Here is a 24,253-nt window from a genome sequence, read left to right on the forward strand (position 1 = left end):
AAAGCAAATCCCGCATGGCTATTGGACAATGCGCTATGCTGTGCGTGGAAGCAAGCATCTGCATGAGCAGAATTCAACTTATACTCTGAGACAGAAGAGACACTTACTGAGTCCTAAGATCTCAACTGTATTAACAATGAAATGCAGTGGGGTTTTTATTCTCATTTTGCATTGAAAAAGAGGGACAGATAATTTATTCTTCACATATTTTGCAAATAAAGCCATTTCTAAAATAAATATGCTGCTCAAGGATGTATCAGAATAGGATTCATATACTTCTGTAACATTAGCCTAGTTTTTCCCCACACTTCCAGCTTGCCATTATCCTACCAAATCTATGGCTGGCAGGTAATTTCCCAAGAAAACAACTCTTCTGTTAGTTTTCCACTTCAGCAAAACCAAGATATCATGCACTTGCTCATTTCCTGTCAGACAGTCTGCTGTGGGCTCAACAGCTCCCAGGTTCTCTGTCATGGAGCCAAGAATCTGAAATTCCAAATTCTAGCAACAGCCTCAAATCTCAAGGCTTCCTGTATCAGGTGGAGAGACAGGGAAGATGGCAGAGTTTCCTGAGCTCCTGGTCAAGGCCTGGCAACCCTGGGACAGAAGATGGGGTGGGGACCCCATCTTTGGTAGGGACTTCCCCTGAGACAGGCAGATACTCTATTTGAGAAAAGCTAAAATGAAAATGTGGAATTTCCTTTCAGAGGGAAGTATAAAGATATAAAAATGTAGTTTTCACGCTGAATCTCAGCACAAGGGTTTTCTTAACATTGGTATTTCCCACAGAAAGAAAATGCCATGTCTTGAGCAGCTTTAACTGTAACTCATATCCTGCCAGGAGCAACTGTTTCCCAGCATGTAACCGATTACAGGAAGATTCATCAGGATTGTATCTGGATCTTGTTGCCATTAAAACAATACAGTAAATTAAAAAAGAAATTATTTACTGTGACATAAGCATCAAGAGTTTCATGGCTTGAACTGCTACTTCATGGTCCTTGTCCAGAGGCATGGACACAATTCGATCCTAATGGATGTAAAATGACAATAAAAAGATGTAACATGGTTTGTTCTCAATAAACATGTATTTTTGCTACAGCTAGATCATCTACACTAGTAGAGCACAGATTTATTTTTATTTCAGCAGCTATTTCCTAAGAGACATAAGGCAACTTGATTACTACCAAGTAGTTCCCCAGCCCCTGAAAATTAACAGCATGTTAATTTTTTAACTGAATTAATCATGCAGTAATATGGTATTTTTTATAGATGTAATGTATGCGTTCACAAAAAATCAACTACAGTCTACAAATTAAAAGTGACTGACAACTTGTTTCTAAGATGTTACTACTGGCACTTCAGTATGTTAAATGAAGGTAAGCCTCAAATTACAAGCATTATATAATCAGTAACAATCCCATCAACAATAAAGTGCATGTACCTACACATTACAGAAGTCAGTGCCTTGCTGGAAAGACAATTAGGGCTTGAGTCATAAAGGTACTTCATGGAATAGCAGCAATATTCCTGACCTCCAGAATTCACCCTATTGTAACTTGGTACACATGCAAACACCTCAGAACCTACATGCAAACACCTACATCCTTAAGGTATATTAAACCTTTGGACTTGCTTGTTTTGGGACTAACAGCTTTCTCACTTAACATGTAATTTTAAAATCTCTAGATTCATTTTACTTTGCGCCTTCCTTTTTCTCACAGCCCAGCTGCAAGGTGTGGAAGTCCATGAATCCTGACTTTGAACACTCAAGGGTAACAGAGGGAGCACGTGAAACTCCTGCTTGTGGAAAATAGATTGATGGTTATATAATTACATTTCCCATCACTGAGAAACCATGATTTAAACTTTGGAAGATTCCACATCAGTCTGTATTTTGTGTGAAGCTGTTTGAGTTTCTTTTGTTTACAGGGGAAGGAGGTGTTGTGTTTGGGTTGGGTTTTTTTGATCAGTGGGATGAAGTTTGCAATAATCCATTTATATAGCATCCTCCACACAGAGGGAGATCGCAGTACAAACAGATGAGAGCTATTTCATCAGTCTGTGAATACCACTCCTGCAGTTGCTTACGCAGCTTACAGCAACCTTCCTTTAACCAGAACGATAAAGGACTACGACAAAACTGTTTAAAACGGGTTAATCTTAGATAGCCAAGTTTCAATCTGAATAGTTTATTCTTAAGATACCAATATTAATCTATTTCTTGTTCTTTGAGGATGTGCTAGAGGTATTTTTTACTATTAGCAACTGCTTTAACATACAGGTAAGCCCTGCACCTGTCGCAAAAAGAACATGAATTACTACCATATGCAGGCATTGATTACGTACTGATTCAGAGGGACCGAGATATCAATCACAGCACTTTGACTTTTCTTATTCAACTACTGAAAAGGCCCAGCCCCGTTGGGATAAGAGTAGCTGATGAAATCATTACCAAGGGCAGGATTAAAAAAGTAAAGGGCTTACTTCTTAAATGAGTCAGGATGTTGGAATATGATAAAGGCAGTGTACAGGGTCAGTGCCGTCACAGAACAAGCTCTCAAAATTACAGCTTATCATCTGACTTGTTCAGAAAGGAGATAAGGGGTCCTTCTTCAAGACTCATACTGACATGGTGGATCAACAGAGTGCCATTCCCACATCAGTGTGATACATGGTCAGCCAATCCAGTATCTACAAGGTTAACCCATTATCAGGACCAGCAAAATAAGGGACCTTTAGAGTATGAAATTCTTTGTCATCTGCCAATGATCCTGTAAAAAAATCTGGGCCATTCTGGATGAATGGTGGGAGATAACTGACCACGGTGCATGCTAACACTATTTTGTGCATGAACTAAAGTGAAAAAGAAAATTCCATAGAAACAGAGGGAAACATCTCCGCAAAACTCTTTCATCCACTCAGTCAAGCAGGCTGTTTCTGCAGTACCCTAAGCTCCCGTCAGTCAAGAGATTGGGGAGATCAGCTCTGATCAAAACATCAGGCCCTGTGTATACACCCAACCCAGACTTAAAAAATAGCAAACAGTAATCTATTTACCTTGAACCTGCTGGTGAAGAGATCCATCCTGGAAACAAGTTCTTTTCTGCTATAAATTCCCTGCAGTCCCAGAAGACACTTCAACCGCACTTCAGCTTGCTACAAGACAAAGAGAAATCGACTAACAGTAAAAAAACATGTATCTGATGTTATTCACTATTGGCATTTATATTATGTAAATAAGAGTTCTTTGTGGGTGCCTACAGCAGACTACGCAAATACTGCCTCATCTTCTTTATTAGTGATATCAGTACCATTTTGTTTGTGTGCACACACACGTGTGTCTCACACACACACACAGAGGAAGCCTGCAGTAAGCCAAGCTTAAAGGTGACAAAGTTTGTGTTAGGCTCCCTAAGAGTCAAAGAAGCTCTCACAGACCTTACAGTTAATAAAAGCGACAGAACGCAAAAGATGCAGGAATTGTGCTATTCACCTGTTAAAGATACAACGACAACAGTATGGATGACCTACTTAATACAACCAGCACTCTTCCATAAATCAGACTTTGCTCACTTCCTTTTAACATTTGACTCGGACAATCATTAAACACAGACAAGGACTCCAAGAAATTCTGGAAGATTCCCAGAGGAAGAGGTACACCTTAGAAATGCACTGGCTTATCATTGTGGGTGCTTACAGATACAGAGTTAGATGTTATGCCTCCTCCCTATTTCTGTTTTACACTAGAACGCTGTATTTCAAGCATTCTAAGAAGAAAAAGGTTGCTCTGAATTTGGCCTAATTAGTTCATTTAGGCAAAACATATTTATCCCGGCAAGGTGTTATTTCATACTATTAGTACTGCTGCTTCATAGATGCCTCAAAAAGAAGTCTTTTCTTTATCGAGCTTTTAAATTATCTCATGCATATTGCTACACCTATCAAATGGCAAAGCTTTAAATGGCATTAGGAAAGTCATTCTGAGGATCTAACATAGAAAAATCACTTTGTTCTGTAAATTTATAATGCTAAGGATATCAGCAGAGACACTTAAATGAACTGCAGGCTTTGAATCAGTCTCTTCATATTTCTTCCCTAATTCCTCTTGCTAACAATAGCAGTAAGAATAATCAAGGAAACCCAAGAAAGGAGACCACCTACACATAGGCTATCCATTACTACAAGTTCCTGTTCACCTGCTTAGATGGGAAGCAAAGGATGAGACCCAGTAGCAGGCTTGGACCAACAGTTTTGCGTAAGACAACTTTTTGCTAGAAATATAAAATGAAAGATCAACGGGTAACAACGAGTACTGCTCTCTAATCTGCCCGTGACACACCAGCAGTACATATTCTGCACTGTACTTTAAAACTAAAGGCCTTGTATGAGAAAGAGACTGTTGCCCACACCTGCTGCTTCCTACAGCCACAAGGGCTCCACAGCACAGAACTCACTCACAAACAGTCCCAGCTTGGTACCCATCACCGCACACTGGCACAAACTCAGCTCAGCCAATGTACTGCAATCCTAGCTTCAGCTGCCCTCAGTATTATCACAAGGCTTCGCTTGTGAATAGGGACTGCATTTGTGCTTGGGGAAAAGGAAAAAAAAAATAGGAAGAGTTTGCGATGGTTTGTTGGATGGTCATATAGCCTTTGGCACACAGCTAGTAATGTCATTTGCACTTGTCAGGTGGCATTCAAGCGTAGGTCTGCAGATATAAAGCTTAATACATTAAACTACACCACCTGCCTTCTAATGTATCCTGTTTCCACCCGAAAGCTCTCATTCATAGCCCTATATGTATATGTTTCTTTTAAGTGTTGAGAAAATCAACTCTAGTTACTATGAACAAATAACTACTTCTACTATGACTAGTTCTGCTGTTTTCCTATGTTTTCAGCTGCATTTTCTCCTTCTCAACCACCTCTCCTTTTCTAGATTCATCACTCCTCATAGCTTCTTGATAATTCAAAATTACTTCACATCCTTCTAAAACTATCTCACTACTTACCTTCAGCTCCTTTCAACAGTAACGTAGGCAAGTACAAACACCCAGCCATCTACTCCCCTCGCCAGAACTACCATTCTAATCTTGACAAAATACCTGCTTGTTTGGTCTTCCAAAGCGGTGGCAGAGTGAAGGGCAATTATGTAAGCACATTTTCAGGATACTCTGAACACACGCTGTCCCTCAGCTATATCATAGTATATTTCGACCCTGACCTGCAAACAGACTGGCAGAAAACATCAGTAAGACGCTGGGCAGCTCCAGTGACCTCAAAGAGCTCTGCATGGGCTCCAGCACTGCTTAGATGCATTCAGTTATGAGATTTCAGCCTCACCGCTATCACAGAGATGGGACCATTCAATAAGCCTTACAAATACAGGCTGGGACCCGAATGATTTGATGGGGTCACTGGGTCATTTTTTTCTCCTCAACACTCCCCAAATAATAAATTGGGAAAACTAGGTCTACCTCTGAATTACTCCTGAATAGTGAAGACAATCCAGCTTACCTGTCCTGTCAAGGCAAAACAATTTAAAAAACTGCCCTCCCCGCCCCAAAAATCATATGTATATGCACAGAGATGACCTGTGGAGCAGAAAACCACAATGTTAACATGACCATTTAAAGAAGGAAGTACTTCAGAAGTAGCCATAACCATGGGATCAGTTTCTACAGCCATGTTGAATGGGAGGCAAAACTACAAACTCTTTCAATTTCCTGAAATTTGCCAGGAGGATCACATGGTCGGGACACAGAAGTTCATTTCAACAGCAAGTTCCTGTTTCCACAGGATTTCTTTGGGTGTTTTTCATAGTCTAATGAGAAAACCTCAACAACTTGCCCTGAAGTTCCAGACAAAGCTAGTCTAACATGGTAGGAGGTCCCAAGTGTGCATCTCCACTGTCTTTGCCTTCCTGTCCGCTAGTTCTGCCTTCCTTCCACTTCCCCCATCCTTATTCTTCATTGTCTTGATTTTTCCGGTCTTTAACTCTGAACTTTTTACACAGCACTTCCCTTCAACACCTGCTGCTCAGATCAGCACTGGCTCGATTGGATCTGGATGCTGATTTAGTAGCTATATATTCCCTTGGAAGAACACTAGTGCCTTTGAGCATGAGTTAGGTGCCTGGGTTTCACAAATGCACTGATAGGTGACTGGGCTTACATATAACACTGTTCAACTGCACACAGCTGTCAGATTTAGTATCAACTGTTGCTTGGTCTTCAAAAATAAAAAGTTAAATTATTTCTAGCAGATGAACATAAACTACTCGAAAATGTATCTTTATAGCACTGTTCCACAACTCTTACTGGGCCAAAGAGAGATCCTCATATGCAATTTTGAGCATGTTACCACTGAATTTGGAGCATCTTCTTGCACCTAGGAAACAACCTTTCACATAAAAATATAATGTTTCATATTAGGGTATAATGGCAAAATGGTATCTCATGGGGAAGAAAGAATTATTATATTCAAATAAAAGACTTTGAAGACAAAATGTTAATTTTATACTTACTTCCCCCTCCCCTCTCCGCTTTAAAGCCTCCCAAATGACTGAACTTAATCTCTGTTTACAGCACTCTAGATGATCCTGGCAGGTTTTCCCCCACCGTTACAATACTTTGGTTGTTCCACTCTGGGGCCTAAATTATTTGGCAAACTTCTCTATGTTATATTCTGAAAGAAAATTGGCTCTGGGAGATATCAGTTTCTTGCCGCCCACCCCCAACAAGATGGGATGGAAATGCTTATTAAGGAGGAGTAATGGGAAATGACATTCAGATGTATATAAAAGCACTGCTGCCCCTGTTGCTGCCAAAAATGCCCTGCTCTCATTTTGGAATCGGGCAATTTAGCAGTGGCTCCAAATCACAAAGCACAGCCAGGACTGCAACCACCAGTAGTGGCACACTACCAGGCCTTGGCCAAATGTGGAAGATGGAAGAATTCTCACTTTATCTCACGCTGCTTGCATCTGCATTGCTTCCAGATAATAAGCTTTAGAAAAACAACCATTTCCAGTTCCCAATAAATGACACTGGATGAGTATGTGCATTAATCAGAGACACCAGCTGTTAATTTTCACTGTACAGCACTGGGAATGAAGACACATCATCTTCAAAAATGACTTTTTCTTTTGAGAATTCTCCCAACTGAACATATACTAAAAAGATATTCTGATCAGATAAAATTTATGCAGGAAAAGACGACAGTTCTTGATAGATTTGTTGTTCTAAAAATCTAAATACTACCTTTACAGCAATGGCACAATGCAGGGAAGTAAGAGGCTTTGTGCTCCCCCTCCTGGCTTTGTGGTAAACTACAATCTTATACACAGAGCACAAACATTACCTAAAGCTGACAAAAAACTGTATAAATTCTGAAATATCCTCAGAAGCTATATATATTTTCAAAGGTGGCCTGCAGAATTACAGTGTGCTAATTTTGGTAATTAGCCATTCACAATAAATACTCCTATCCCCCTAAAATCTCATGCATTTTAGAAGCATGAGAAAAAGCATATTTTTGAGTTACTGTTTTCTTTTGGTTGGGATTTTTTTTTGTTTTGGTGGGGGTTTTTTGGTATTTTAAATGTGCCCCTACTCAAAAAGAAAAAACAAACTTACTATAAGGAAACAGAGAAAACCCTTTGGGAAATGACTGGACTTCTGTAAATATTTTCTATATCCATTTAACTCCAAATGAGAAACACAATATGGAAGACTATTTTACTATAGGCAATATTTATTTGTTCATTTTTATTAAAATTTTGTTTTATTTTAATGTAGCCATCAAACTTAAAAGCAGAATTTTTGTCAACATTTAACACTGCATGTGCTCAAAGGATATAGGCCATTTTACAATCAGTAATAGCTCCCGATTCAGTAACATATAAAAATAACTGCACACACAGGGACACACACTGCTACAGAACTGGAAAAAATGTTCTCTGTTATTTAGTGCTACAATGGCTTTAAAAATAAAACCTGAAATGGGGAAGAAAGTAAATTCTTTTTTCTACCACCACAGTCTTAAATATCTGCTCTCAAGAATTTAAATGGTAGGATTCTTTAAAATAATAATAATAATAATAAAAAAATTTAAATTCCCATTCACTGCCCCCCGTAAGAAAAATTAAAACTTTACCTTATCATACAGCATCCACCCAATGTATTTTAAGTAGCTATCATTTAAAAAAGCATCTGGGTATGTTTTAATCCAGCTGCCAATTTCTTCAATGCAAGTTGCTCGGATCTCGGGGATCACATCACTGTGAAATTATAAAATTGTAATATTAATACATTAAAAATGCCTGATATATAATAATTCTATCATTTGCAATATTTTTATTTTCTGGAATTGCAGAAGCATGTATAATCTAAAATATTACAAGTATCTTCATATTAATGTTCTAAGTTAGTCTTCAATCAACAATTAGGCCACTTCTAGCTACAAATGTTTTATGCAATAATTATTTGGTAATTCTGGATATGTTCTCAATCACAAATGCACTGCTCTGTAGCCAGCAGGAAGAGCTTAAGAAACATACTTGAGAGGTGCTTTCATAAGGCCAAATTCTTTAAAATAATTTAACTGCTACACTTTCCTTGACACCATCAGTGCCTCTAGGATGTTTAACTTGATTCTGGTATCAATCTGACAATCTGAGCAAAAGTTTCTTGGGAATGCAGATACACATCACAGCTTTATTTTTATTCTTACCGGTAACGGTTTAGAAACGTCCCTTTGAAAATAGCATTCATCATGTTCTGTATCTCTAGAAGCTTATGCTCATACTGAAATACAGAGAGAACTGAATGTTAGTATTGGTCCCACAATTCACTACACATCAAAAATTTCCATCAGTGCCCTTACAATGCTATTGTGGTGCGAATTGCTAGCATTTACACATGGTACCAACATAAAATGAGTGGTCTGTATCTACACTAGCAATTGGCCTTTTTGTAGCTATGTCTTGATTAAAGGTTTATCAGATACCAACTGCTAGCTTGAATAACAAGGTACTTATTCAATATAATGAGTCTTGATCTATCAATACACAGAGAGATACAGCACAACTATTAAGCAATCTTCACATATAGGTCCAAATTCTCTTTTTATGCACTTAAACAGAGATGGAAGAAAGGCAGACAAGGCAATTTTCAAAATGCACCTAATTCCACAATGAGCATGTATTTTAACTGAGCCCTGAAAATCTAGTTTTGAAGTTTGGAAACCTAAGTCACTTAATAAAAACATTCTCTCATCAACAGCCTCAGGAAGGGTGACAAGTTTGGGTTTTCCCCAAAAAACACGTATTTCCTCTGTTTTTCCTGTAAGATCAGACCTATCATGATACTAAAAACCCCTGTCTCACCCAAACACTTCTTCACACAAAAAAAGGGGTTGTTTCTATAACAGAGAAGCCCATGGACATCCAAAGCTCAGAACAGAGGTAACTGATTCTAAGGTCAGGAGAGAAGGAACTATGCTTGATGTTCACACATCAAGTCACCTCCACCCTCAAGCCAGAATTATTTCTTATAGTTATAGGCCTGTCTCTGGGAGTTGATAAGGAGCTGTCTGGCTGAGCAGGGAAGAAATGACAGAAACTGAACAGCAAGAAAGATACAGGTCATAGCTGAAGTTATGACTATTTTTACAATGCATTACTTATACGGCGATGACAGCTCTCCTGTGTCCTTTTTCATTCGTTGAAATTCAGTTCAAGAAATAACATTTTGGCTTGTAATTTGTATAAACACATGCAAAACTGCATTCCCACAACACCAGAGCTACTGATGCAATTACACGTGTGTGTAAATCCATATTTGTGTAGAGATCAAGGCCTAATGATGCCAATTTAGAGAAGCAATTAGTAGGACAGACATCACAAGTTAACAGTACATAGGGCAGTTATTACCTTAGTCATTTTTGTACCACCTAATCTAGCCAGTCACAACTGCTCTGCACTATGCATTAGATAAACATATGGACACTCAAAGAACTGCAGTGACCCAAAAGCAAGGTGTCAGCAATCCCTCTTTTTACATCTTCACACATCGCCCATACAAGACACCTGCCTAACCTCTTTCCTTTTTTTTTCTAGCTGGTCAAGTCTGTAATTAGTCCTCCTGCCACTTATCCTCTTCTTCTCCACCTCATATAATCTTTGAGCATTGTGCTTGTTGACATCAAGGTTCAGATGTACGCTTACAACTGCTGTCAGAAGTTTCATTGCTAAAAGGGAAACAAACCCAACATATTTAGCTTAGCTCAGAGATATGTAGCATAAATATATTCACCACTTTACCACAAAAAGGATATGGTTAGCCAAATCCAGTTTATTATCCAAAATACAAACACTACTAGATTATAGTAATTTGTTTTAAAATACAGTGTTTATTTTAAAGGCAGACAATGATCAAAAAAAGGAAAATTTAGTTATATTACTGGTGATTTACAACTTTTGGCCAGAGTTCTAGTCAGAGCTCTAGTCAGAGTAGTAATTTACTGGGCAACCCTTTTCTTAGTTTATGTAATTTGATTTTTCTGCAAAAGAATCTAGAGTTGTGGAACAGGTGATTTTCAGTAAGGAAAAAAAGAAAAACAAACCAACAGTGAATCTGGCCCATAAAAGGCTGGGAATCTTAAAATTTTACTCGAATTGACAAAAATTCACATTCCTCTAAGGATCACTAGATGGTTTGCACAGATTTCAAGTGGGTTTTTTGCGCCTTCAAAGCAAACAGTGTACTTTAGAACGAATTATACTTTAAGTGCTCTTTGCATGGCAAAGAGGGTATTTACTGGGGGGGGGGGGGCGAGGGAGTAGTAGCTTTAGTATCATCATGCTGCATGAAACAAAAATGTGTAAAAATGTTCTTTTTAGCACAGCTACCACAAGAATAGCAGCTCTCCAAAGGAAGCTTTTTTAGGTGAAGCATTGAATGCAACCTCATCACATTAATTAGTGGAGGGAGGAAAATAACAAAATAGAAAACTGACTGTGAAAAATCAGTTACTGAAAAAAAAAAAAAAAGGAATCAGAACATAGCATAATTTTAAAGTTAGTCATGTCGGGCATTAAAGAAAATTTCTTTAGAAAGAAAAAACTGGTCTAGATCTATCATATCTAAAGCATCCAAATTCCATTCAGATACACATGGGAACAAATAATTTATATTACAGTAACATACATTTGGAGGAAGCCACTGTCAATGTATAAGAGAACAACTGCTCCAGTAGAGAGAGCTTTTCAATTTTGAGCAGTTTTGTTTATACAGAAGTCAACAAAACTCACAATCTACAGCAAGTCTGTGAGTTACTTTACCTGCCAAAGTGCTTGTGTGTCTAAATGCTCTGACCATGGAGTCTGCTAAGCCTGTAAGAAGTGAGATTATAGTATCCATCAAGTAGCTATCATACAGGATGCTGCACTGGCACTGTTGGACAAGCACTGCAATAAATTCACAGAAATTGGCCTTGAACTTCTTCCAGTAGGGTCCTGTTCTGATCAGCGGGTAGTCTTCATTGTCCTGCACAAGAAAGAAAAATCGAGAGAAAACACACTAATTAGTTTTGTTTGTGCACACCATTTACATCTCCCCCACTGAATATCAGAGAGTTTTTCTGACAGTCAGCTTCCCATTAGCCTCCCCCTAACTTTTTTCATGGTTATTACTCCAAAGTAGGGACATGCAATGAGGTTACAAGCAAGCACAGAGACAAACTAGCTTCATTAGAGCTACACTGTCTTGATAGCTCACATCTGAAAGGAATGTATGTGAGGTAGCTGTGAATGGACAGGTGGGAGAGGGCATGCGAAGCCACAGCATCATACATAACTTTCACTGGCATAAACCATGAGCACTCCTGGCCTCTTCTACTTCCTCACAGGTAGTAGTGCTTCCCCACTTCCCCGTCCTTCCTGTTCCTCCAAGTGCACGGTAAAATCCAGGAGGAAAAGTGAAGTGACTGAAAAGTGAAAAACAACGACTGGTGCGAGCAGGATGGGACTGTTTTCCTCAGCAGCGCTGCCAGCTTAAGAAGTTTATCAGGCTACAGATTAATGACAAATATTGAGTCATTCACCTACGCCACCAGCACCTAGGTCTCTGAAGACCTCCACAGAAACAGTAAGTAGGCAATACCTTTGACATTATGCAAAAAGCAAGTTACAATAAAACCACAAGAGTGTTCACTGCACAGTTGATACTGCCAGGAAGAAAGCAGACAGATGGCAGTTTAAATGGCTTCTCACACAAAATAGTGCACCTCATGTGAAGAGCACACTAGGAAGACTTTGTAGATGGTAACTCAGGCTGTGTGAACATTTATTTCATTTGCACCTCACAGATCCCAGGAATGGTTCTGAATAAGAATTTGCATCTTGATAGTTTCCAGGTGTTAATAGAGCCAGGGAACTCCAAAACTTCATTCACTATGGAAAACTTCATCCTGAAGACAGGCCACTACTCAGCTGGTCCTTCACCACTTGGTCAAACACCTCAGATGTAATCTAACACACAGCTCCACGCCCAGAATAACCTCCTGTACTTAAAAAGTGCACTTCATGCTCTTCTCTTGTAACTTTGTTTCCAAAGCACAGGACCCATTGCTTTCTCAAAAAATAAATGCAAACACAGACTGATCTCAGGGATGCCCGCAACCCAAAGCACATTCGGAACTTGGAATCTGGGATGTGTTCCTGATCAGGCTGTAAGTCAGTTCAGAGCCTAACAGTAGTAGCAAGTGCCAAGACAGAAAGGGAAGTTCCCAGCAGCCCCCATTTAATGCTGCTCGATCATGACACAGACAGTAGAAAGACAACCTACAACTTCAGGAAATACCTACTTTATCACCATAACTTACTCCTCAGTCTGAAAAGCAGCACAAATACAGGAAGACATCTCACTTTCTAAGAGCATTTCTATTGTCCACGTTTATCATATTGGGATACTGTTCAATGGTAACATGCATACTGTAAATATACAGACAGCACAATGGGCACACCACCTAAATTTAGGCACCTAACCTGGGATTCCCTTAGGTTCCCTCCATAACCAGTAGAGAGAAGGAACTCTACTTCCAGAAACCAAGTCAGATTAGGCACTTAACACAGGTTCTTCCAGAGAACTAGTCAAATTGCTCAACTGAGGCTCCTGCTCTGACTCATCCTGGAAATGTTTCTTTCTTTCATACAGTCCCTATGGAAAGAGAGGAAAGTCAAACTAAAGTGCCAACAAGGAGTTAAGATGAATTCTCCACAATGCTGTAAGTGTTGTATGGGAAAAGGCATTACAGAAAAGCTGTTTCTGGTCTCAAAATATTCTTCCAAACATTTATGTTTGCAAGAGAATGTTTTGATGGAACAAGCCTTTGAACAAATCTGTCTGACAAAACCTCTGTGTGCATACATGTGCATGCACGTATGCATGCACATGTCCGTGTGTAGAGCTTGCTGGAAGGGATGGGGAATGCTCTTGAACACAACTGCAACTTGACATACACCAGTCTGTTCAAAATGCTGATGTCCCTTTGACATCAATAGCAAGAAACAGGCACTTCAAAAGCATGAGTGTGTTCATCTAAACCAGAGGTCTAAAACAGACCAGATGAAGCAGACCTCAGAAGTGCACTATGATCTCCATTCACTAATGCACAGTTTAAGATGACTAGTTCTGATGTATTTGCCTACACTGGAAACAGGAAATACAGCCACAGAAAATGCTGTACTACAGTTACAGAGAATCACAGGAGTCCTACCATGTCCACTGGCCAAGTAACTGTTAGGATCCAAGGATAGGCCATGAATTTCTTGTACTGCAACCCAGTTTCCTGTAATGCATGAGACAAAATTTTAAAAGCTTTTTGATGAAACAGCACAGTTAATTCATAAAGACAAAAGCATCACAAACCATGCAGCATATTTAAAAGGCTATTAAAACTTCAGACAATTTGTATTACAGGTGGCTCAAAATCCAATGCATTAAACAAAATCTAATTCCTTCTCATCTTGGTATTTTTTATTTATAACCAATAATAGAAGAAAAACACCCTTTTATATAAAACCTGAGTTTTCTTTTTTTAAAATTTATAAGCAAACATATATAAGGTATAATCCTCATTGTTAATTCTAAGATATGGCTCCTCAGCAAGTCTAAGTATATATCCCTTCCAACATTTAGTAACTAGGTACTGTAAAACATCTAAACTCTAGAAAACCATTCTGAGCTTTTCAAATTAGAGAGAAATGTTTTCAGCACTAGTGTGACTTGATTCAGAGACGTTTCCTGAACTCTGCAATTATTCCAAGACAAAAGGCATGAAATCTACAGGTTTTTGTTAGGCTCAGTGAAGCACAACAAGTATTCCTACCCCCATCTGGCTGTACAGTTATGCATCAAACTTAACTTTTCTATTGCTAAACATTTCAGTGACAAAATGGGAGAGGGAAGGAAATCTACAAAAGAACAAAGAACTGCAAGAAATAAAATGCCACACACAGGAAGAAAAGCAGAAGAGAGAAACAGAATAGTTTAAGAAAGAAGGAAAACAAAAAGCAGGTGTCCTAAAGACAAGCCTGTCTCTCCACTGAGGAATACTGTGGCCCACAAAGAGGAAATACATGCCTCAGTGACCATATTAAAGCCATTCTCTGCTTCCAATGCCAGTACAAGTTTTCACAGAATCACAGAAAGACTGAAATTGAGAGGCACTCTTTGAGATCATCTCATCCAACCCCACCTGCTCAAGCAGGGTCATCCAGAGCAGGCTGCCCAGTGCTCTGTGTGACCAGTACCCCCTGCTCCCAACTCCTGGTAATGTGGTTAGCATAACTAATGCCATTTTATGAGGCAAGCAGCCATTCTCTGTGACCAAGCAGGTCACGTATTCATTCCCTTTCCCTCATTATCAGGCCCTGAAGGTCCTGAGTTAACGTTAACCAAGTAAATAAACCAAACAGATTTCTTCTTCCCCTCCCTACTGGCGTCAAGGTTCCCGGGCACCAGGCTGATTACTCCCTTCCTTACTGGCCTTGAAGGTCCCAGGCACCCAGCCAGCCAGGTGGTGGAGATGACCCCCGTCACAGAACAGGGAAGTGTCACTGCACCCAGAGCACTGTCTATAAAATCAAGTCGTTGCAAGGCCTAAGTGGGGAACTTGGACCAGAGCTGCTGCTGGACAGCCAGACCCATGACCCCGCAGTGGCAGGGACACCTCTACTGTCACCTGCTTCCTCCAACGATTGAGTGAGTGACTCATATTCTTTCATATGATTTTCAAGTCTAGATTATGATTGTTACATTGATACAGCAAACCATGTATTAAGATTTGACCCGATCTGCAGAGGGTCCAGGTGAAATTGTAAGTTAAATTGTATTACAAATTCTGTATTATTTAGGTGATTAGAAATCATAAGTTAAGTTGTATTATAAATTCTGTATTATGCTACTATATTGACTCTGCTTGTAGAAATCCTGTGCCATTCTAATCGATTATAAATTCTGTGCTACACTAATCAGAATATCCTGTTAAGAAAACAAAGCGTTAATTGTAACTACAATTAGTGCCATCATCATTCTGCCAAGGATGCGTAAAAGAACCTGTCTGTCCCCTCAGTGTTGGGTGATACCATGTGCAGTCAGCTTTGTAATACCTTCACAGATGGAAGCTCCACAACCTCTCTGGGCAACCTGTTCCACTGTTTGACCACCCTCACAGTAAAAGTGTATTCTTGTGTTCAGGTGAAATTTCATACATTCCAGTTTGTGCCCATTGCCCATCTTGGCTTGCGTTTGTGCTCACCATCTCACTGGGCACCACTGAGTAGAGTCTAGCTTCCTCTTCCTCATTCTGTCCCATCGGGTATTTTTACACATGGATGAGATCCCTCTGAGCCACCTTCTTTCCAGACTGAACAGGCTCAACTCTCTCAGCCTCTCCTCATATGAAAGATCATTAGTCATCTTTGTGGCTCTTCACTGGACTCACTCCCGTAAATCCATCTCTCTCTTCTACTGGAAAGCCCAGAGCTTGACGCAGCACTCCAGATGGAGTCTCGCTAGTATGAGTAGAGAGGAAGGATCACCTCCCATGACCTGCTGGCAATGCTCTGCCTAATGCAGCCCAGAAGGTTGTTGGTCTTCTTTGCTGAGAGGGCGCATTGCTGGCTTGTGTTCATCTTATCATCCACAAGGACACCGAGATCGTACCCTGCAGAGCTGCTTTCCAGCCAGTCAGCCCCCAGTATGTAGTGGTGCATGGGGTTATTCCTCCCCAGGCTCATGGGGTTTCCTGTTGTAGAACTTCATGAGGTTCCCCTCTGCCCAACTCTCCAGTCTGTTGAGGTCCCTCTGAACAGCAGAGCAACCACCTGGTCTAGCAGCTACTCCTCCCAGTTTTGTATCACCTGCAAACTTGCTAAGAGTACACTCTGCCCTATTGTCCAGGTCGTTATTAAAGATGTTAAACAGTATTGGCCCAAATATCAAACCCTGGGGTACACCACTAGTGACTAGCCTCCAACTGGACTTTGTGCCACTGATTGCTACTCCGTGGCCCTGGTTGTTCAGCCAGTTTTCAGTCCACCTCACTGTCCACTTAACTAACTCATACTTCATCAGCTTGTCTATGAGGATGTTATGGGAGACAGTGTTAAGTCTTACTGAAGTCAAGATAAACAACATCTGCTGCTCCCTCCTCATCCACCAAGCTAGTCACTTCGTTATAGCAGACTATCAGGTTGGTTAAGCACAATTTCTCCTTTGTAAATCCATGCTGACTACTGCTGATCATCTTGTCCTTCATGTGGTTGGACATTATTTCCAGAATTAGTTGCTTCATCACCTTCCCAGGGATCAAGGTGAGGCTGACCAGCCTGAGTTCCTCAGATCCTCTTTCTTGCCCTTCTTGAAAACAGGAGTGACATTTGCTTTCTTTGTCTTCAGGAACCTCTCCCAGTCACCATGACCTTTCAAAGATAATCAAAAGGAGCCTCGCAATGACATCAGCCGGCTCCCTCAGCACTCCTGGGTACATTCTGTCAGACCACATGGTCTTACCTATGTTCAGTCTCTTTAAGTGTTCCCTAACCTGATCCTCCTCCATGGAGGGTAAGTAGTCTTTGCTCCAGACTTTCCCTCTGGTCTCAGGGACCTGGTATTTCTGAAAGTCAGTCTCACAGACAAAGACAGCGGCAAAAAAGGCATTGAGTACCTCAGGCTCTTCTGTTTCCTTTGTCATGAGGGCCCCTGCCTCATTTAGCAGTGGGCCCATGTTTTCCTTAGTCTTCCTTTTGTTGTTGATATATTTGTAGAATCTTTTCTTGTTGCCCTTCACATTTCTTGCCAGACTCAACTCCATCAACATTTCCCACTAACAATGGTGAGAATTTTGGGAGGAAGCACTGGTACACAGATATAGTGTTGCAATTAATTAATTGAACAGTAATGCAATGGTTAAATCACTGAAATTATCAAGAATGAAGAACTACATAAAAACCTTTAATTTTCCAATCCTTTGAATGCTAGAAACAAACAATATAAATCAAAAGGCAAGATGAGGTACTCAGGCAGATATCTGGTAATATTCTCCACACTCATTACTACTTTCACTACTATTATCTTTTGTTTTCAATAAATATTTTTGAAATCACAGTAGTCCTATATGGCACGACTTCTCAACTAACTTAATCACAAAGTTACTCTTCCATCTTATTCATGAAAAAGATGAGAGCGAGCTACATGCGAAAAGAAACACAAATACAAAGAAAAAACAACTAACTTCAAAATAACAAACTACTTTGCTCTTGCTCTTATCATAGTTCTGCTTTAAAAGAAATTGGTTTAATCCTCAAGCATTTTTTCAATCACCTAACAATCGTGGCTGACGTAAAAATGGTTGCTTCAGACATTTTTTCTATATTAATGCTGGTTTAAGACTAGTCATAACATATCAAGATTAAATTAAACAAGCTGACAGATACTGTCTTTAGAAATATTTAATTCTGTATAAATAATTTTAGGAGGTTTTTTAGAGTCAGTTTATCTAAAAACAGACAAAGAGAATTTCAGAATCCACCAGATTTAGAATTAAAGAAAAAAAGAAAAAAAAAAAAACAGAGACACAGAGTATCTATCACAGGGATTATCACGTGGTATTTTCATAGTATCATAGAATAGTTTGGGTTGGAAGGGACCTTTAAAGGTCATCTAATCCAAACCCCCCCTGCAATGAGCAGGGACATCTTCAACTAGATCAGGTTGCTCAGATCCCTGTCCAACCTGACCTTGAATACTTCCAGGGATGGGGCATCTACCACCTCTCTGGGCAACCTCTTCCAGTGTTTCACCACCCTCATTGTAAAAAATTTCTTCCTTCTATCTAGTCTAAATCTACCCTCTTTTAGTTTAAAACCATTACTCCTTGTCCTACTGCAACAGGCCCTACTAAAAAGTTTGTCCCTAACTTTCTTATAAGCCCCCTTTAAGTACTGAAAAGCAACAATAAAGTCTCCCCAGAGCTTTCTCTTCTCCAGGCTGAACAACCCCAGCTCTCTCAGTCTGTCTTCGTAGGAAAGGTGTTCTATCCTTCTGATCATTTTTGTGGCCCTCTTCTGGACCCGCTCCAACAGGTCCATGTCTCTCCTGTGCTGAGCACTCCAGAGCTGGATGCAGTACTCCAGGTGGGATCTCACCAGAGCAGAGTAGAGGGGCAGAATCACCTCCCTCAACCTGCTGGCCACGCTGCTTTTGATGTGGCCCAGGATACGGCTGGCTTTCTGGGCTGCGAGTGCACATTGGCTCATGTCCAGCTTTTCATTCACTAGTATCCCCAAGTCCTTCTCTGCAGGGCTGCTCTCAATCCCTTCATCCTCCAGCCTCTATTGATACCAGGGGTTGCCCCGACCCAGGTGCAGGACCTTGCACTTGGCCTTGCTGAACCTCATGAGGTTCACACAGGCCCACTTTTCAGGCTTGTCCAGGTCCCTCTGGATGGCATCTTGTCCCTCAGGCATGTCAACTGCACTGCTCAGCTTGGCATCATCTGCAAACTTGCTGAGGGTGTGCTCAATCCCACTATGTCATTGATGAAGATATTAAACAGTACTGGTCCCAACACAGACCCCCGAGGGACACCACTTGTCACCAATCCTCAAATGGACTTTGAGCTGTTGACCACTACCATCTGGATGCAACCATCCAACCAATCCCTCATCCACTGAACAGTCCACCCATCAAATCCGTATCTCTCCAATTTAGAGAGAAGGATGTCATGGGGGACCGTGTCAAAGGCCTTACAGAAGTCTCAGACAGATGACATCCATAGCCTCTTCCTTTGTCCACTGGTGTAGTCAGTCCATCACAGAAGGCCAGTAGGTTGGTCAGGCAAGACTTGCCCTTGGTGAGGTCATGCTGGCTGTCTTGAATCACCTCCCTGTCCTTCATGTGCCTTAGCATAGATTCTAGGAGGATCTGTTCCCTGATGTTCCCAGGCACAGAGGTGAGGCTGACAGGTCAGTAGTTCCCAGGGTCCTCCTTTCTACCCTTTTTAAAAATGGGTGCAACGTTTCCTTTTTTTCCAGTCACCAGGGACTTCACCTGACTGCCATGACTTTTCAAATATCATGGAGAGTGGCTTGGCAACTATATCAGCCAATCCCCTCAGGACTCTGGGATGCATCTTGTCAGGTCTCATAGACTTATGTATGTTCAGGTTCCTCAGGTGGTCACGAAGCTGATCTTCCCTTACAGTGGGAGGGACTTTAATCCCCCAGTCCCTGTCTTGCAGTCCATCCACTCGAGAGGTGTGGGGAGAGGTTGCCAGTGAAGACTGAGGCAAAAAAGTTTTTGAGTACCTCAGCCTTCTTCTTGACTGTTGTTACCAGTTTGTCAGTCGTGTTCATCGGGAGGGGTACACTTTCTTTGACCTTCCTTTTCTGGCTGATGTACCTGTAGAAGCCCTTCTTGTTATTCTTTGCGTCACTATTTTTCCATCAGTAAAATGTTTCACTAGAGTAGCATGTTAAAATACTGCCCCAAAAACAAAGTTACTTTGTTTTCATAGCATTCAGAATACGGCTTCTAAGGCAACTGTAGAACCTTCCTTTTTGCCCAGCAGGACAGGTGAAAAGGTTACAGAGCTGTAACACATCCAGGCTGATGATAACAATAATCGCATCTTTGTACCTTCCAGAGTGCCTACCCTATCGTGAGTGCTATTCAGGGCTAATTTAGTTGGGAAAGAAGTGCCAGATTACTAATTCATATGGCCAGACACATATCGGATCATTTCTGTCAAAAATTAGCCCAAGTGCTACTACACTTCTAAAATGAAGAAAACCTTGTTGGCAAATTCATGCTCTGTGGGAATTTCTACAGCAGCTGGTCTTTGAGAGATGCTCAGTTAAAGCAAGGCTGATGGCTGCTGCTTGACAAATTAATTCAGAGGTGGCAAATACAGAAAAAAGGCACAGAAGCAACTGTGAGAGCACTGCAGAAAATTTGATGTTGTCATAATTAGCCAAGGAGCAGTCAAATAGAGAAACAGTATTGTAAAGCTATGTATTTTTCTTAACAATCCTCAAGAAATTAGATATTCACTATCGTTTTGACAATTAAAAATCAGAAGTGCATTTTTCTTCTTTCATATGATGTAATACAGTTATAAAAATTCATATTGTCAGTAAAACAGACGGAAAAGATTCAAATAAAAATATCAGCTAAAAATTGTCTTTGAATTAGCTCATCAGTAGTCCACAACAGTATTTTTAAAAGGACCTATCAACCAAATACCAAAGGAACTTTTTAGCTGCTGCAATGCCAGGTTATATTTACCTCTGTAAAGTCACTATCAAAATAACTCCTAAGAGAAAGACAGATTCAGGAAGACTGCAGTTAGATAGCCCTAATAAAACTCTGAAAATAAAAGTGACTTACAAAAAAAATATCCTGCTGCTGCTAAAATGGGTCATTACAACACCAAATTTCTCTTGTGAAAAACAGGATTATTTTACTAAATTAAGGAAATGGGACACAGCTCCTGATAAGCAACAGGAACTCTGTCTAGGATGGCTATTAAGGTAGAGCCTATTGTTTATATAAAAAAGGCATGCAAAGTCAAAGCTGTGCCTACCTCATCAAAGGTCTCTGTCATTTTTCGCATGACATCCTTCTTGTGCAAACTTTGAAACATCTCTGCTGTTACCATGCCTAGAAAAGTAATGTTTTAAAAAGAATAATTACTGACAACCGTATTACTAATATTAATCAAGTCAAAACCAGAGCAAGGACTTTATTTTAAATTTAGAAACGCAAAGAAAGGGGGACTCTCTTTTATCTCTGTTTACACTGGTACGGGCAACATATATGTAGGGAGACACATAAATTCATTTATAGTAGAAAATACTGATGAACCAAAACTGAAATTCACATCAGAAATCTGCCCTGTGCTGTCTGGCATGGCTATTTTCTCTGTCCATTCATTTACTTCAGGGATTTACTAAAATTTTGCCCACTGCTAATCAAAGACCCCAAAACATCTCCCATAAAAGAAGGCATGTTAGTCAAAGACCTGGAAAAAAGTGTAAAAGGTACATTCTAGTTGCTTAAATACACTCAGAAGTTTCAAACTAACGGAATAGTCTTCTTAAAACTCTTACTTGCCATCCTGAAGCATTTCGCTAGCAGACTGTCCCCAGAAGTCACTGTGTCTCAATGTTTGTTATGAAATAGACAGCTTCACAACCCTCTGGTAAAAGTAACCGCAATGAGGCAAGAGATTGCTTTTCTAGACACCAAAGCAGGGAGCTTAATTTGCTAGTTGTTTATTTTCAAAGATACTAGCCAAACAAAAGATACTAGGAAATTACAAAACAAATGGCAACTGAAACACTGGATTTTAATTAGAACGGTCATCAAAACCATCCTCCCTATGTGGGGATTCTGCAAAGTGATGCAACATGCCACTTCAGAAACCTGACCTTGCAAACCACGTTCAAATACAACTCTGAGTTGGTATGCTGTAAACACAGAGTCAAAGAATTTAACCAGCAACATTCTTTACTGCCCATCTGGAGTTTGTCTTAATGAACAGTACAGATTATAAGTACATGATTTACTGGAGAGAAAAATTCCATTTTAAAAAGCACACTTCAGACTACTCTCACCCACAGACACTGGAGAGGGCTACTAAGAGGGTAAATTACCTTGACAGCCTGAGCACTGAATGAAGAAGTTGATGAGATCTAGAAGGGCCACATTCCTGTCTTGTTTATAAGCTTCAACCCAGTCATCTACTACAGACTAGAACAGATTAAAGAAACTCATTAGTCAGGAGCTGAACACAGCATGCTGCACTCCACTGAGGACATCCATAATAAAGACACAAACCAACATTGTTCCATTTCCGTTAAATTATAAAAATGAGAATAAACTCCACACCATTTTGTTCCATTTCTAATAGTACATGCAAAAGACTCCTTCTGGGGCGAAATGAAGTCTTGAACTGCTCATTCACAAGTCTCTAGGCAATGTTGCCACTCACAGATGCTTTGCTCCCTGTTAACCAGGAAAATAACCACAGCTTTAACAAATTTAACATACAAAAAACAAAACTTCATCCTCCTGATTTCTTGCCCGCACTGAAGTAACAGTTTCATTAAAAAAAAAAAAACCCCACACCAAAACCACCCACGTTTAACCTCTGCACCACCTAATAATTAATATTAAATTAATATTAGCAATTGTCCCTGGGAGTTCTCCTCTTCTCTAGCACCCAGTTTGTGCAGAAGGCTGAAACAGTTCATGTACTACACTTAAGCTAAAAAACAACTCCAAATTTCATTTCTAGGGCAGTACAGCCTACAGCCTGTATGTGACTCAGGCCTGCTGCGACAAGCCATCCAGGCTTAAACCCACCTGTAGTGCTACACAGGTCTAATGAATTCTAGCAGCAGCAGCCTGGACTCAAGCTGCTGCCTTTCCAAGCCCTTCACATTGTAGTCTAACAGCGTAGTCTAACAGGAGCTGGTGGAAGGCCAAGGCTGACGTAAAGCTGATAAGGCTGGAAAGCAGAACGTCTAAACAAGAATTACTGTCCTTGCGAGAGAAGCACATCCTGAAGAAATATACAAGCTAATTAAGATGTTTTGGGAATCATCTGAAACAACTAGTAGAAGCGTGATAAGAAGCACCCTCATGCGAACTATCCTCATTATAATACTAAAGGTCACACCCCTCGAGCTGGAGACCCCGGCCCAAGGAGAGACCCCTCACCTTTGAGCGTGCGCACAATATTAAAGTAGCACTGTAGCTTTAAGATTAAATAAGAGAAATGTAGACCAATAGAAAACTGCTTTGTGTAATTACTTACGCATATGCATAACTAGACTGTATAAATACTGTACCGGTATGACCGAACTTAGTGCTAGCTTTGTGGAGCTACCACCTAGCACCCACCTCTGCGCAGACGTGAAATAAAATACCTCTGCCCTGTGTGTATATTGGCGTCTCGCACACCGGGCAAACGACCTCACACTTGTGGGATAACAACATCATGCTTTGCACAGCAGAAGCTGAGCTCTTCAGGGAGCTCTACTGACGTTAACACAGCTGTAGCATAGCAAAAGTCCATCCACACAAACATCTTGGAAAAACTAAGGTCTCACATCCAAAATATAAATGTACTTTTCATGTGTGCACACACACACTTTGCTTTCAGACACTATGTACTGGAGACGTATGTATAACCCTGTATAAAAATATTTAGGGCTCCAGATTTTAATCCTTCATACACACATACAAACATAACATACACATATGCTCACAGAGTATGGGAAGGTGGGTTTCCTCACACTGAAGAAAGTTGCTCACTACATAGATGCACAGGGAACCTGACTATTATGCAAACTGCTGTCAAACTGCATTGGAATGGAGGTAAAAGAAAAATACCAAAACGCAAGCTCCCAGAAAAAAAATGGCCTGATTTTCAGAATTCTGAACAACCAAAATTTTCTACTGATGAACTTCTTCTGTATTTTTTAAAATAATTCTCTTTTTGTATGTTCAGACATTGCTTTAGGAAGATTGGTTGAGGTACATATTTCCTTCCTGTTTTTAAATATCTGACAGCTACTTTTTCACTAATTTCTTGAATATGCATTCTTTTCAAGAGCCATGCTCATAACAGTTTTCCAATCAAACACGTTTCTTCCAACCTATGCCAAAACAGAA

General features: G+C 40.2%; 1 protein-coding gene across 10 annotated transcripts in view; it reads right to left on the minus strand.

Annotated features, from left to right (window-relative positions):
• Positions 1-24,253, minus strand: part of LOC140646130 (cohesin subunit SA-2-like) — a 65,338-nt gene that overhangs the window by 34,911 nt on the left and 6,174 nt on the right. For 3 of the 10 annotated variants that reach the window (XM_072849563.1, XM_072849562.1, XM_072849564.1), the window contains exons 5-13: positions 22,228-22,324; positions 21,156-21,232; positions 13,785-13,856; positions 11,350-11,554; positions 10,105-10,256; positions 8,739-8,812; positions 8,163-8,286; positions 3,061-3,159; positions 951-1,030 (exon numbers count right to left, since the gene is read on the minus strand). In XM_072849563.1, coding sequence (XP_072705664.1) covers positions 951-1,030; positions 3,061-3,159; positions 8,163-8,286; positions 8,739-8,812; positions 10,105-10,256; positions 11,350-11,554; positions 13,785-13,856; positions 21,156-21,232; positions 22,228-22,324 — 980 coding nt within the window. The other 7 variants (XM_072849568.1, XM_072849566.1, XM_072849567.1 and 4 more) reach the window with 7 other exon arrangements.

Source organism: Ciconia boyciana, chromosome 1, assembly GCF_034638445.1.
Source record: "Ciconia boyciana chromosome 1, ASM3463844v1, whole genome shotgun sequence".
In the NCBI taxonomy this organism is placed as follows: Eukaryota; Metazoa; Chordata; class Aves; order Ciconiiformes; family Ciconiidae; genus Ciconia; species Ciconia boyciana.